Here is a 14286-nt window from a genome sequence, read left to right as displayed (position 1 = left end):
GAAGTGCAGCAGGGAGAAGGGAGAGGCATGAACCTTCTCTTCACAAGTGACCATCACAGACTCCTAAGAGGTCTGAGCTGTAGCGACCCCCTCATTTAAAAGATCCCACAGCAAGTCACAGGCAGAACTGGAACTCCTCTTAGAGACTAGTAGCGTGAGAGGCGACACATATCACACTGGCAAGCCTTGGCCGTGAATATCTCAAGTTCCCCTCGCCGGTCCCCCACACAGTGCAGCCACACCTTCACCTGTAGGAGAGGAGACCCACATTCCTGTCCTACTCCTAGCCACTTTAGATTTCATTTCCTCAGGCTTCACACCCTAGCACCCCAAAGGCACTCACCTTCTTTAGGCCACTGATAGTGCAGCACTGAGAGACAGAGGTGATGTTGTGTCTATAGCTGCTGGCCACCAGCACAGAGTACCGGGAAGGGAAGGCACTAGACTCACAGTGGCCCACGCAGGCCTGTGCCACATGGGAGCCCTGGCAAGTGCCATGACGGTCACTTCGCACTGTCACATTGAAGGCTAGAAGGACGCAGGCAAGTGGTCTATGAAGGCTGAAGCTGCTTGCGCCTCCATGTAGGTTCACGCAGGGGACTGCCTCCTGCAGCAGTGTCTGCTCTGCTCCCACCCCAAACCCATCTTCCTACCCTCTAGCCCCAGAGTTACTCACGGTGCAAGTGGCAGCCTGGGATGGCTGTCTCCTGACCATAACCGTCAGTGATGGCCAGGACCAGCAGGCAGAGGAGCAAAGCTGAGGCAGGCGCCATGGGCCTCTGAAACAGAGTGGGTATGCAGACAGGAGAGGGCGTTCTTAAAAACCTTGTGTCTCAGCTAGGAGTGGTGTCGCACACCTTTAATTCCAGAACTCAGGAGGCAAAGGTAGGAGAATCCCGGTGAGTTCAAGGCCAGTCTGGGACTGCAGAGTGAGGACCAGGTCAGCCTGGGATAGAGTGAAACCCTACCTTGAAAAATAACAGCAAAAAAAAAAAAACCCACGTGTCTCCCCAAGAGTGGGCCAGGGTGATTAATCTTTTTGACAGGTGAGATATGCTGAGTGGTGCTGTCTTCGTGTGTGTGTGTGTGTGTGTGTGTGTGTGTGTGTGTGTGTGTCGGGGGTGGGGGGGAAACACGTTGCTCTGCCTGGGTGAGTTGCCATCTCTGGATAGGACTTGTGTGTCAGCCCTTTACAGATATTCCCCTGCAGTGTCCCTCACCATCTGGAGCACAAACACCTTGCTCCAGCATACATAGCCTGCAGGTCCTGGCCCACATACTGGCCCTCCCCAGCTCCACCTACTCTCCTCAGCTAGCTCACCAGTCCAGTGAGGAACCAAAGGCTTCCAGGATCCCAGTGCCTCGGATTGGTCTCGGATTGGTCTGGAGACTGATGCTGGTTCTCCATGCTTTTATTTGCGGATGTTTGGGAGCCACGCCTTAGAGATCAGCTTTCAGGCGCCTTCTAGCCAGGAACTTTGGAGCCATCCCACCTGGGAATCCTGCTCTGAGGTGTTCTCCTCAGAGGGCCATCTGCTGTTTCCCTCTTCCAGGAGGCTGCCTGGTAGAGGACTGGAGTAAGTGGGATAAGCCCAGGAGTGGCCCAGAGTGTGACATGTGTGGGGTTGGAAACTCTTGGCTGAGTTGTATTCTGCTTGGCTTATTTTTCTGCCTGTGACACTGGGTAGGACACTGCCTTAGCCACTCACAGTCTAAAAACTACTTAACTCGGCACAGAGCCATGGCTTACTTCTATAATCCTAGCACACAGGAAGATGAAGTAGGATTGCCAGGAGTTCGAGGCCAGCTCCAATGTGGCTTAGAGTGAGTTCCAGGTCACTGGGCTACAGTGAGACAGTCTCAAAAGCCAAAAGAAATGAAATTTTAAAAATTAATACAGACTGCTGAGGAAAGGAATTTGAGCATGATTTTATTTATTTGTATAATATATATACTTGTTGTTGTTTTTTTGAGGTAGAGCCTCACTCTAGCCCAGGCTGACTTGGAATTCACTCTGTAGACTCAGGGTGGTCTCCAGCTCATAGCAATACTACCTCTGCCTCCCGAGTGCTAGGATTAAAGGCATGCACCACTATGCCCAGCTATGACTTTATTTTTTGGGACAGGGTCTCATGTAGCCCAGCCTGGCCTTAAACTCACTATGTAGCTAAGCACAACCTCGAACTTGTGATCCTCCTGTTTCTGCTTTCCAAGTGCTGGGACTACAGGCATGTACCACCATGCTGGGTTTATGTAGTCCTGGGGATTGAGTGGTAAGCAAGCATTCTACCATCTGAGCCACATCCTCAGGCTGAGAATCGACAAGCAGCATCCTGCAGTGGGGACTCCTGAGCTGTGTGCTTGGTGGCAGGCCAGGAATAATCCATTTCAGAGCCTCCCTTCCAGTGTCTAGTGGAAGTCTTCTCATGGTGTAGTGGGCTGCAGAGTAGAGCTCTGAGTTAAAGGGTCCTCCTCATCCCTGAAATAACAGACCTGACTTCTTTATTTTTCTTTCTTTCTTTCTTTCTTTCTTTCTTTCTTTCTTTCTTTCTTTCTTTCTTTCTTTTTTTTTTTAGACCTGACTTCTTAAAGAGCTTGAAGTTGGAAGCTATTGACCTCACAAATCTGATTTAGTTCAGCTCTGGTTTTACAGAGAAGGAAAGTTACTAAGTTAACTACTTAACTACTAGTTAAGTCCCAGCTGATGTAGAACTCAATCACTTGCTATTTATCTATGGTGTTAAATCATACTTGAGGCAAGAATGTGACAAGCTGAGGGCTGTGGATGTGGCTCAGTGGTACAGCACTTGCCTAGCAGTCGTGGGTTTCCATCCTTACCACCACAAAATAGCAAATAACAACAAAAACCCTAGTCAGCAGTAGCTGGAGCTTGGAGTAGGGCCCAGAGCAGAAGGAAGCCTGTGGTGTTCTAGGCAGCCACTACTTAGGCCTTTGCTGCACTGACCTGGCTCTGAGGAACAGAGCCAGTTCCATAGCCTGCCAGAACTAGACATCTCCTCAGCTAATCAAACCCTTCCCCTCATTTTCCCAGATGAGAAAGTTAGAGCTGCAGAGGATCTCTGGGTAGCCAGTTCAAGTCAGCATGGCTCAGATCTCCAGGTTTTGGAGGTGTGTTCTTCAACAGCAGTTTGGGATAGTAGGACACAGGCAATCAACAGGACATGGGAGGATCTAGTGTGCCCATGTTGCTGATTCTCCAGTCCCCACCCCTGTGGCTTTTCCATTGGTGCCTTCCTGCTTAGGTCCTTGGTCCTCTCTTGCCTCCCTCAGCAACCTACCTCTTCTCATCTGCCTGCCAACCAAAGGTACAGGCAGCCAAGCAAGGAGACAGAGATACCTCAGCCCCCACTTTCCCATAAGGAACCCTCTGGCATGTAACAAATAACTAGCTGTTTAAAGCTTTTAGGTAACAAGAGCTCATTACCTTACAAGGTAGCCCATTCTAACATTGGACTTAATAGTTAAAAAACAGCTGGGCATGGTGGTGCACACATTAATCCCAGCACTTGTGAGGCAGAGGTAGGAGGATCACTGTGAGTTCGAGGCTATCCTGAGACTACATAATGAATTCCAGGTCAGCCAGGGCTAGAGTGAGGCCCTACCTCGAAAAAAAAAGTTAAAAAACAATTAAAGGTGGTGCATGCCTTTAATTCCAACACTCAGGAGGCAGAGGTAAGAGGATCACTGTGAGTTTGAGGCCAACTTGAAATTACATAGTGAAAATTCCAGCTCAGCCTGGGCTAGAGTGAGACCTACGAAAAAAAAAGTAATTCCTAGGCTGGAGAGATGGCTTAGTGGTTAAGGTGTAGGCTGGCAAAGCCAAAGAACCAGGTTCAATTTCCCAGTACCCATGCAAAGCAAGATGCACAAGGTGGTGCATGTGTCTGGAGTTTGTTTGCAGTGGGTAGGAAGCCCTGGTGCGTCTATTCTCTATGTGCATCTTTCTCTCTCTCTCAAATAAATAAAATAAATATTTTTTTTAAAGTGATCCCTGGGGCTGAGAAGATGGCTCAGTGTTTAAAGGCATTCTGAGAAGCCTGTCAGCCCAGGTTCAATTCCCCAGCCATCCATGGAAAGTCAGATGCAAAAAGTAATGCAAGCATGTGGAATTTGTTTACAGTAGCAAGAAATTCTGGTACACCCATGCACATACTCAATTTTTTTTTTTTTTTTTTTTTTTCGAGGTAGGGTCTTGCTCTAGCTCAGGCTGACCTGGAATTCGCTATGTAGTCTCAGAGTAGCCTGGAACCATTGGCAATCCTACCTCTGCCTCCTGAGTGCTGGGATTAAAGGTGTGTGTCACCACACCCGGCCAAATAAGTAATTTTTTAAAAATGTGATTCACAGCTGGGCATGGACGTTTATGCCTTTAATCCCAGCATTAGGAGGCTGAGGTAGGAGGATTGCCATGAGTTTGAGATCAGCCTGAGCTACATAGTGAATTCCAGGTCAGCCTGGGCTAGAGTGAGGCCCTACCTCAAAAAACCAACAACAAAATGATTCCTTTGCTCTGAGCTAAAATGAGTTTCCCTAAATTCCCATCAATTACTTGGTTTTCTGAGGTCATTAAACTGCATGCCTAAACTGGGCATGATGGCGCACTCCTTTAACCCAAGCACTTGGGAGGCAGAGGTAGGTGGATCACCATGAGTTTGAGGTCACCCTGAGACTACACAGTTAATTTCAGGTCAGCTTGGGCTAGAGTGAGACCCTACCTCAAAAAACTAACCAACCAAAAACAAAACAAGAACAACAAAAAACCCTGCATGTCTAGATAAAACTAAAGGTGAACACAGATCTTGGGTGCCCTGGCCTTCTGCAGGGTCCCTAACTTCCACTGGCTTCCAGTTAATTGTAGGAACTAGTTTGTGTTCCTGCCAGAGAACTAGGAGGAATCACAGGTAGGGAGCATTTTATCTATAAGAGACTATCCTTTGGGGCCAAACCAAACTGGGAAAAGGGGAATTCAGTATAGAGACTTATATGATCCTTTCTCACCCCTTATGGAGAAGCTTAACATTTGAGGTCAGGTACAGACTTGTCAATCCCACGTGGTTCTATAAGCATCAACCAGGTGATTCAAGGAAGTGCCACGCATGCTCCTCTGTTCTCTCTTCCGCTGTACTTCAATCAATAGTGTTTCATAAGGCTTTAGCCCCTCCTGCCTTTTTATGGACAGGAGTTTTTTTTATACTATTTCCTCTTTCCTTTCCATAATCTAATAAAGTCTTCTCTAAACCTAAAAAAATAGTGCTTCGGGCTGGAGAGATGGCTTAGCGGTTAAGCGCTTGCCTGAGAAGCCTAAGGACCCCGGTTCAAGGCTCAATTCCCCAGGACCCACGTTAGTCAGATGCACAAGGGGGCACAAATGTCTGGAATTCGTTTGCAGTGGCTGGAGGCCCTGGTGCGCCCATTCTCTGTCACTCTCTATCTTCCTCTTTCTCTCTCTGTCTGTCACTCTCAAATAAATAAATAAAAATATTAAAAAAAATAGTGCTTCATAAGCAGTTTATTGGCATTAGGATCCTAAGTACTAGAGACAAAAGACAAACTCTGTCAGGTCAATAGAATTCTTAGAACATTTTAGGACATCCTATTCTTTTCTCAGTGTTTTAACTAGGGGGAAAAAGGCAAAGAACAGAACAAACCCATAGGAGGACAGTCTGGAACCCCTATCCTCATGACTGAGGAGTTCCAGGGAAAGGGCAGAAGCTGAATGTGGTGTACAACTGTAATCCTAGCACTCAGGAGGCTAAGGCAGGAGGATGGGGAGCTCAAGGCTACATATAGCATACCCTATCTCAAAAAGCAATGCAAAACAGAACAACAACAATTAAGAACTAAGAAAACACTGGAGCCGGGATGGTTGGGGACTAGTCACTGCAAGAGAAGATCCTCTTTCTGCTGCTGTGTGGTGCTGTGTACGCCATGCCTGGGAGGCTCACTGGCTGCTCTTGCTGTAGAAATACCGGAACGGGAAGAGTATGCTGCAAGAATGAGAGCAGAGTAGACTGAGATCACCTCCCTTCTCTGGTTCCCATTAACACCTGATTAGCCAGGACTTTTGCTCTGGGGAATCACTGAATGGAAATTCAAGTCCTAAAACAGCATTTGGGAAGGTCCTCAAATTAGATTATACTGGGAAGGAGATGATAAAGGAAACAGAATTGCATCCTGATGGCTGAGCTCTAGAGATTTGTTAGCTGTCCTCTGCAAAAAGGATTCTGAAGATGCCTAGATTCCGAGAGAATGGAAGCATTTTGATAACCAACCTAAGAAAAACAGAAAGTTCTGTCCAAGCAACACGTAGGGAACAGGCTTCATGCAGGCTCATCAGGGTGGGAGTAAACTGTATGAAAATGAGAAGAATGGACCAGGCATGGTGGTGCACACCTTTGATCCTAGCACTCAGGAGGCAGAGGATCATGAGTTTGAGGCCACCCTGAGACTACATAGTGAATTCCAGGTCAGCCTGAGGTACAGTGAAACCCTCCCTGGAAAAGCAAAAACCAAACAAACAAAACAAGAAGAGTTGGGCACAGAGGTGCACACCTTTAATCCCAGCACTCAGGAGGCAGAGGTAGGAGGACTGCTCTGAGTTTGAGGCCAGCCTGGGACTACAAAGTGAGTGCCAGGTCAGCTTGGGCTACAGTGAGATCCTACCTTGAGAACAACAAAAAAGAATAAGAAGAAAAAAAAGAGTTTGGTGGCTCACACTTATAATCTCAGCTCTTGGGAGGCAGATGACCATGAATTTAAGACCAGCCTGCTCTACAAAGTGAGTTCAGGACAGCCTGGACTATAGAATGAGCCCTTTCTCAAAACAACATAACAACAACAACAACAAAAGGGCTAGGGAGATGAGTCTGCAATTAAAGACACATGCTTGTAAAGCCTGCCAGCCCAGGGCTGACTCTCCAGTACCTGCATAAAACCAGATGCACCATGTGGTGAGTTTGGTTGCAGTGGCAAGAGGACCTGACACACCCATTTTCCTTACTCTCTCAAATAAATAGATAAAAATGCTTTTAGAAAGCTGGGCATGGTAGTACAGGCCTTTAATTCCAGCACTCAGAAGGTAGAGGTAGGAGGACCACCATGAGTTCAAGGCCACCCTGAGACTACATAGAGAATTCCAGGTCGGCCTGAGCTAGAGTGAGACCCTACCTTAGTAGCTAAAAGTGCTTGCTTGCAAAGCCTAATGGCCCAGGTTCAATTCTCCAGTACCCACGTAAAGCCAGATGTACAAAGTGACACATGTGTCTGGAGTTCATTTTCACCAGCAATAGGCCCTGGAATGCCTATACTCTCTCTCAAGTAAAATATATTAAAGAAAAGGCCCAATAGAGCTAGTTCTTTCCTTAAAAAGAAAGAGAGAGAGAACAAAAAAAAAAAAAAAAAAAAAAAAAAAAAAGGAGACAGGTGTATGACACACATCTATAATTTTAGCATTCTGGAGCCAGTTTGGTTTACATAGCAAATTCTAGGCCAGCCAGGGTTATACATCTAGATCCTGTCTCAAAACAGAGGGAGGGAATGTGGAGATGGCTCAGAAGGCTCTTGTTTACAAAGCCTGCTAGTTGGGGTTCTATTCCCTAGTACCCCCGTAAAGATACACAAAGTTTTTGCTCTGGTGTTTGGTAGCAGTGATAAGAGGCCCTGTCACACCCATGCTCTCTTCTTACATACATATATTTACAAAAGCGAGAAAGAGGGAAGGAGGAAAAGGAGAGGGAGAAGATGGGGGAGATAGTTTTTTTTTTAAATTAGGGTCCTTCAAGTTCGATTCCCAAGGACCCACATAAGTCAGATGCACAAGGGTGCACATGTGTCTGGAGTTTGTTTGCAGTGGCTGAAAGCCCTGGCATGTCCATTCTCTATCTGCCTCTTTCTCTCTCTCTCAATCAAATAAAAAATACTTTAAAAAAATTAAATTAAGCTGGTGGTGCATGCCTTTAATCCCAGCACTTGGGAGGCAAAAGTAGGATTGCTGTGAGTTTGAGGCCCACCTGAGACTACATAGTGAATTCCAGGTCAGCCTGACTAGAACGAAATACCTCAGAAAAACAAACCCAAAACAAAACCAAAAAAAATTAAATTAGGGTCCTTAACCCCCCCCAAAATAGGGTCCTTGAGCCAGACATCCTGGCGCACGCCTTTAATCCCAGCACTAGACTAGGGAGGCACAGGCAAAAGTATCACTGAGTTGGAAGCCAGGCTGGAACTGTAGAGTGAGCTGCGGGTCAGCCTGGGCCAGAGTGCGACTCTATCTCAAAAACAACAACAAAAAATGAAGGTCCTTGGGTTGGAGGGATGACTTAGTGGTTAAGGCGTTTGCTTGCAAAGCCAAAGGACCCAGGGAGAGGGAGATAGTTTTTTAAAATTAGGATCCTTCAAGTGTGATTCCCCAGGACCCACATTAGCCAGATGCACAAGGGGGCGCATGTGTCTGGAGTTCATTTGCAATGGCTGGAGGCCCTGGTGCAACCATCCCTTCTCTCTCTCCCCATCTTTCTCTGCCAAATAAATAAATAAATAAATAAATAAATAAAAAATATTAAAAAATTAGGGTTCTTGAGCTGGGGAGATGACCCTGTACTTACAAATGCCTGGGGCTAGAGAGACGGCTTAGCGGCCAAGCGCTTGCCTGTGAAGCCTAAGGACCCCAGTTCGAGGCTCGACTCCCCAGGAACCACATTAGCCAGATGCACAAGGAGGCGCACGTGTCTGGAGTTCGTTTGCAGTGGCTGGAGGCCCTGGCGCGCCCATTCTCTCTCTCTCTATCTGCCTCTTTCTGTGTCTGTCACTCTCAAATAAATAAATTAAAATGAACAACAACAAAAAATTTAAAAATGCCTGTTTGTGTCAGGCATGGTGGTATACGTCTTTAATCCCAGCACTTGGGAGGCAGAGATAGGAAATTTGCTATGAGTTCAAGGCCATCCTTAGACTACATAGTGAATTCCAGGTCACTAGAGCAAGACTCTACCTTGAAAAACCAAAAAAAAAAAAATAAAAATAAAATGAAATGGGGCTGGGGAGGTGGATCACAGTTAATAGCACTTGCTTGCAAAGCATGACATCTTGAGTTTGATTTCCCAGTACCCATATAAAGGCAAATACACAAAGTGGCACACGCATCTGGAGTTCCTTTACAGTGACAAGAGGCCCTGGCATGCCCATTCTCTCTCTCTTCCCCCTTCTCTCTACTTGCAAATAAACAACAAATAAAAATTTTAAAATACATCAGGATGGAGCCAGGTGTGGTGGTGCATGCCTTTAATCCCAGCACTCGGGAGGTAGAGTAAGAGGATTACCATGAGTTCGAGGCCACCCTGAGAATGCATAGTGAATTCCAGGTCAGTCTGAGCTAGAGTGAGACCCTACCTCGAAAAACAAAAAAACAAAAAACAAAACAAACAAACAAACAAAAAAACCAAAAACCCAACAAAAAAGAAAAAACAGCAGGACATGGTGGTGCACACCTTTAATCCCAGCACTTGGGGAGCAGAGGTAGTAGGAGGAGGATCACTGTGAGTTCAAGGCTACCCTGTGACTACATAGTGAATTCCAGGTCAGCTTGAGCTAGAGTGAGACCCTACCTTGAAAAACCAAAAATAAAAATAAAAATACAGTAACATTAGAGTCTTCGTTCTCAACCTTATTTCCATCATCTATCTAGGTCTAACTGAGAAACTCTGGTAAGTGGTCAGCTCTGTTGTCTATTCTCTCTCCCTTAGACGCCTTGTGAGGAGCTCAGGTGCTAGAGCTCAGCTTGATGGTAGGAAAAATTTACTTACCTTAGAAACCCAAAGAAGCCACTAGTTCCTAGCTTTTTGGGTGGTGGGGACTTGCTTTTCTCCGGTAGTGGGACAACTGGTTCAAGCAGGCTGTGTCCCTGTTTAGAATCTGTAAAGAAAACACTCAGGTAGGAAAAAGAGGCTGGCCCATGAGCTACTTTCATCTGATCACAGAGCAGCCTCACACCAAGATTTATTTAAAGCCAGGTGAGATGTTTGCTCTGACCTTTCCAGTTTCACTTCAGCTCAGTAAGATGTTATTCTGGCTTTGGAGGCTTTTCAAAGTCAGGCTCAAGTCTCAGGCATACAACAAATGGATTACCAACTTGCCCAAGAACTCATGTGATTATATCCTGCTTCTGGAATAACTGCAGCTCACTCTGAGTCCTCATGCTGGGTAAGAGATCAGAAAGCTGTAAAGCATCATTTCTTCTGTGTTCCCAAGTCTTGCAGAGACTTTCTGTACTTTTAATCTTTTGTTTTGTTTTTCAAGGTAGGGTTTCACTCTAGCCAACTGACCTGGAATTCACTATGTAGTCTTAGGGTGGCCTCAAACAAATGGCAACCCTCCTACCTCTGCCTTCTAAGTGCTCAGTTTATTGTTTTGTTTTCAGACAGGTTCTCATGTAGCCTAGGTTGGCTTCAAACCTATGAGGGGAGGATGACCTTAAACTTCTGATCCTCCTGCTTCTATGTCCCCTAGTGCTGAGATTATAAACAGATACCACAGGTTTTATGCATTGCTGAGGACTGAACCCAGGGCCTTATGCATACTAAAAAAACACACTATCAGCCGGGCATGGTGGAGTATGCCTTTAATCCCAGCACTCGGAAGGCAGAGGTAGGAGGATCCCAGTGAGTTCGAGGCCATCCTGAGACTACATGAATTCCAGGTAAGCCTGAGCTAGAGTGAAACCCTACCTCAAAAAAACAAAACAAGGGGGGAGAGAGGGAGGGAATTACCATGGGACTTTTTTTATAATCATGGAAAATGTTAATTAAAATGAAAAAATTTAAAAAATAAAAAAATTTAAAAAATTAAAAAAACAAAACAAAACAAAAAGTTAAAAAAAAAAAGAAAATATACTATCAATTGAACCACACCTCCATCCCCCGTACCTTTCATTTTAACACTGATGCTCCAGAAGAAGAGAAAGTACTTCCAAGAGATAATCCTTCAGCTACGCAGAGACAGAAACCCTATCTCTTCTAACGGTTGTGCAAAACCTCCCACCTTACGATCAGAAGCAGGAGGAGGCTGGGTATGATGGCTCATGCTTATTTCAGCACTCGTGATAGTGAAACAGGAGGATTAAGAGTTTAGGTCAGCCAGGCTACACTGCAAGACTCTGTTTCAAACAACTGTAAATACCACCATCAATTACAAAAAAAAAAAAAAAGAAAAAAAGAAAGCCCTACCCTTTTCCTGGACATCAGTGGTCTCAGAGGTTGGAATCTCCTGATTACCCTGCTGGGCTTCTTCTTTTTTTTTCTAACAAAGAGAAACAAACAAAAACAAAACTTTAAAATATCTTAACTTTACGCCTATAGGGCCTGATGATATAAATGGTATTTTCTGGTGATTTCACATTAGCACTGGGGTCTGGATTTTAAAATATTTTTATTTTATTTACTTATTTGCAAGCAGAGCGAGATAGAAGAGAGACACAGAGAATGGGTACACTATGGCCTCCAGTCACTGCAAATGAACTCCAGGTGTATGCACCACTTTGTGCATTTGGTTTATGTAGGTACTAGGGAAGTGAACCCTGATTGTTAGGCTTTGCCGACAAGTACTTTAACCACTGAGCCATCTCTCCAGTCCCAGGCCTGGCATTTTTTTTAAATCACTATTTATTAGTCAGAGAGAGAATGAATATATAGATGCCTCTTGCTGTTGCAAATGAACTGGCTACTGAGGAACTGAACCTGGGTTGACAGGCTTTGCAAGCAAGTGCCTAACTGCTAAGCTATCTTCCAAGCCCTGAGCCTGGCTTTTGACTGCCCAGGTAGGTCCTTCATTTCCTACTATAGGACTGTCTTTATTCATTTTAGAACTCATATGCTTGGGCCGGAGAGATTACTTAGTGGTTAAGGTGCTTGCCTGCAAAGCCTAAGAACCCAGGTTTGACTCCCCAGTACCCACATAAAGCCAGATGCACAAGGTGGTCCATGCATCTGGAGTTCATTTGCAGTGGCTGGAGGCCCTCACATACCCATTCCCTCTGTCTTTCATCTGCCTCTCTCTCCAATAAGTAACTAAATAAAAATATTAAAAAAATCAGAAACCAGTTATAGTGACACATGCCTTTAATCCCAGCATTTGGGAGGCAGAGGTAGGAGGATCGCTGTGAATTCGAGGCCACCCTGAGACGACATAGTGAATTCCAGGTCAGCCTGAGCTAGAGTGAGACCCTACCACGAAAAAAAAATCATACTTTAAGCCAGGCAGAGTGGCACATCCCTTCAATCTCAGCATTCAGGAGGCAGAGGTAGGAGAATAACTGTGAATTTGAGGCTAGCCTGAGACTATATAGTGAATTGCAGGTCAGCCTGGGCTAGAGGGAGACCCTACCTCAATCCCCTCCCTGCCTAAAAAATCATATGCTTCTTCTTTCTTTCTTTCTCTCTCTCTCCATTTTCTTTCAAGGTAAGGTCTTGCTCTAGTCCATGCTGACCTGGAATGTTCTATGTAGTCTCAGGGTGACCTCAAACTCATAGTAATACTCCTACTTTCCTCCTTCTCCTCCTTCTTTTTCTTCTTCTTTTTCTTCTAGAGGTAGGGTTTCACTCTAGCCCAGGTTGACCAGGAATTCACTATGTAGCTCCAGGGTGGCCTTGAACTCATGGTGATCCTCCTACCTCTGCCTCCCAAGTGCTGGGATTAAAGGCATGCGCCACCATGCTGAGCCCATTCCCTATTGCTGACTGCCTATTATGGCTAGAGACTGGAGAGACCAAATGTCACCTTGAAGAAATGTACAGCCCCTGGGGTAAAACCATATGCTGCAAGACAGTGTGATGAAGCTGTTCCCTGAACATATGTTGCACAGGGCGGTAGTGCAGATGGTGGTTGTTAAGGAGGGCTTCAAAGAGGAAGTGATATTTGCAAGGGGCCTTGATGGATGAATAGGATTTTGTCACAATTGGGATGAGATGGTCAGGGAGAGTACAGCATTCTAGACAGACACAATGAAAAGGTCACAATGCTGTTAATAAGTAAATATGATTAGCATGGCCAGAGCCAGGCCAGGTAGAAACATGACAATGTAATCTTATGTTTCTCCATGTGCCACTACTTGGTGGAAATTCCTTTGTACTTTGAAGAGGACATCCTACAACCCAGTTCTTGGCACAGAACACTTCCCGGTCAACACCCTGATAGTCAGAAACAAGGTGCAGACATTTTCTTTGGAATCCCTGCCAGCTTGCCTGTCCTCACCCAGCAGAGCCTGAAGCCTGACTGCCCAGCAGAATGACATTCCTCACGCTATGCTGCTGAAGAAGTCAGTAGCAGAGCGGCTCTGGGAGGCAGACACATGGTAGGCTTCCTGGAAGCTAGGACTGGCCTCTGTCCTGAGCATAAGCTTCAAATTAGAATGGCAGATCTTTCTGAGATAAACTTCTTTACAAACCTTTCAAATCTAAGACCATGGGACAGCCCCTAGGTCACATTCCTGCAAAAGTGAAAGAACTATAGCAAGAAAGGAGACCATTCAGATAACTCTTTTGAACAGCCAGTGAAGAAAAGAAGAAAGATGTGGCCTGAGGAAGACTGAGAGGGTACCACTGGGGATCCCTGAAAACTAGACCTGCTTAGAAGTGGAGCTCAATACTTAGTAGCAGAGGCCAGTAAGTTAAAAAGGAGATATAAAGGGAAGAGAAAGGAAGGGAGGAGGGTACTTAATAGGTTGATATTGTATATATGTAAGTACATTGATTGTGATGGGGAGGTAATATGATGGAGAATGGAATTTCAAAGAGGAAAGTGTGTCGGGGGGAGGGAGGGAATTGCCATGGGATTTTTTTTATAGTTATGGAAAATGCTAATAAAAATTTTAAAAAATTTAAAAAAAGTGAATCTTTAAAAAAAAAAAAAAGAAGTGGAGCTCAAGCACAGGTGCAAAACAAGCTGCGAGCAGTCAGTTTGTTCCACTTTTAGACTATTCATCTGCTCTCTTCCATTGTTTAATCCCCCCAAAGTCTTAGTCTCTGGGTCTTGGACCAGAAAGAACACAGGGAAGGGGTCTTCTCTTCATTATTCTTCCCCAAACACCTCTCATGAGACAAGCATTTTACTCTATGCTTTCCCCAAGCAGGCTTCCCAGTGTGTTGAGACATGCACAGTCATCACTGGCTGTGTGTGATCCTCAACACAAACTTTCCACAAAGGGGGAGGGGGGAACCGAGCACTGAACCACAGAAGCAAAGTCAATTTTTCCAGCTCAAGTGGCTTGTACTGAGA

The 14286-nt window shown here is 45.4% G+C and overlaps 1 protein-coding gene across 1 annotated transcript; it reads right to left on the bottom strand.

The window, feature by feature from the left end:
• Positions 1-146: 146 nt before the first annotated feature.
• Positions 147-773, bottom strand: Gpha2 (glycoprotein hormone subunit alpha 2). Its single transcript, XM_012948411.1, has 3 exons — positions 677-773; positions 344-528; positions 147-248 (listed from the first exon to the last, which is right to left on the bottom strand). Exons 1-3 carry the CDS (start codon positions 771-773, stop codon positions 147-149), a joined length of 384 nt encoding a protein of 127 aa, XP_012803865.1.
• Positions 774-14286: the final 13513 nt, after the last annotated feature.

The sequence above is a fragment of the Jaculus jaculus genome, chromosome 1 (assembly GCF_020740685.1).
Source record: "Jaculus jaculus isolate mJacJac1 chromosome 1, mJacJac1.mat.Y.cur, whole genome shotgun sequence".
NCBI lineage: Eukaryota > Metazoa > Chordata > Mammalia > Rodentia > Dipodidae > Jaculus > Jaculus jaculus.
The sequence above is the reverse complement of the archived record's forward strand: the minus strand, read 5'-3'. Positions and strand labels throughout refer to the sequence as shown.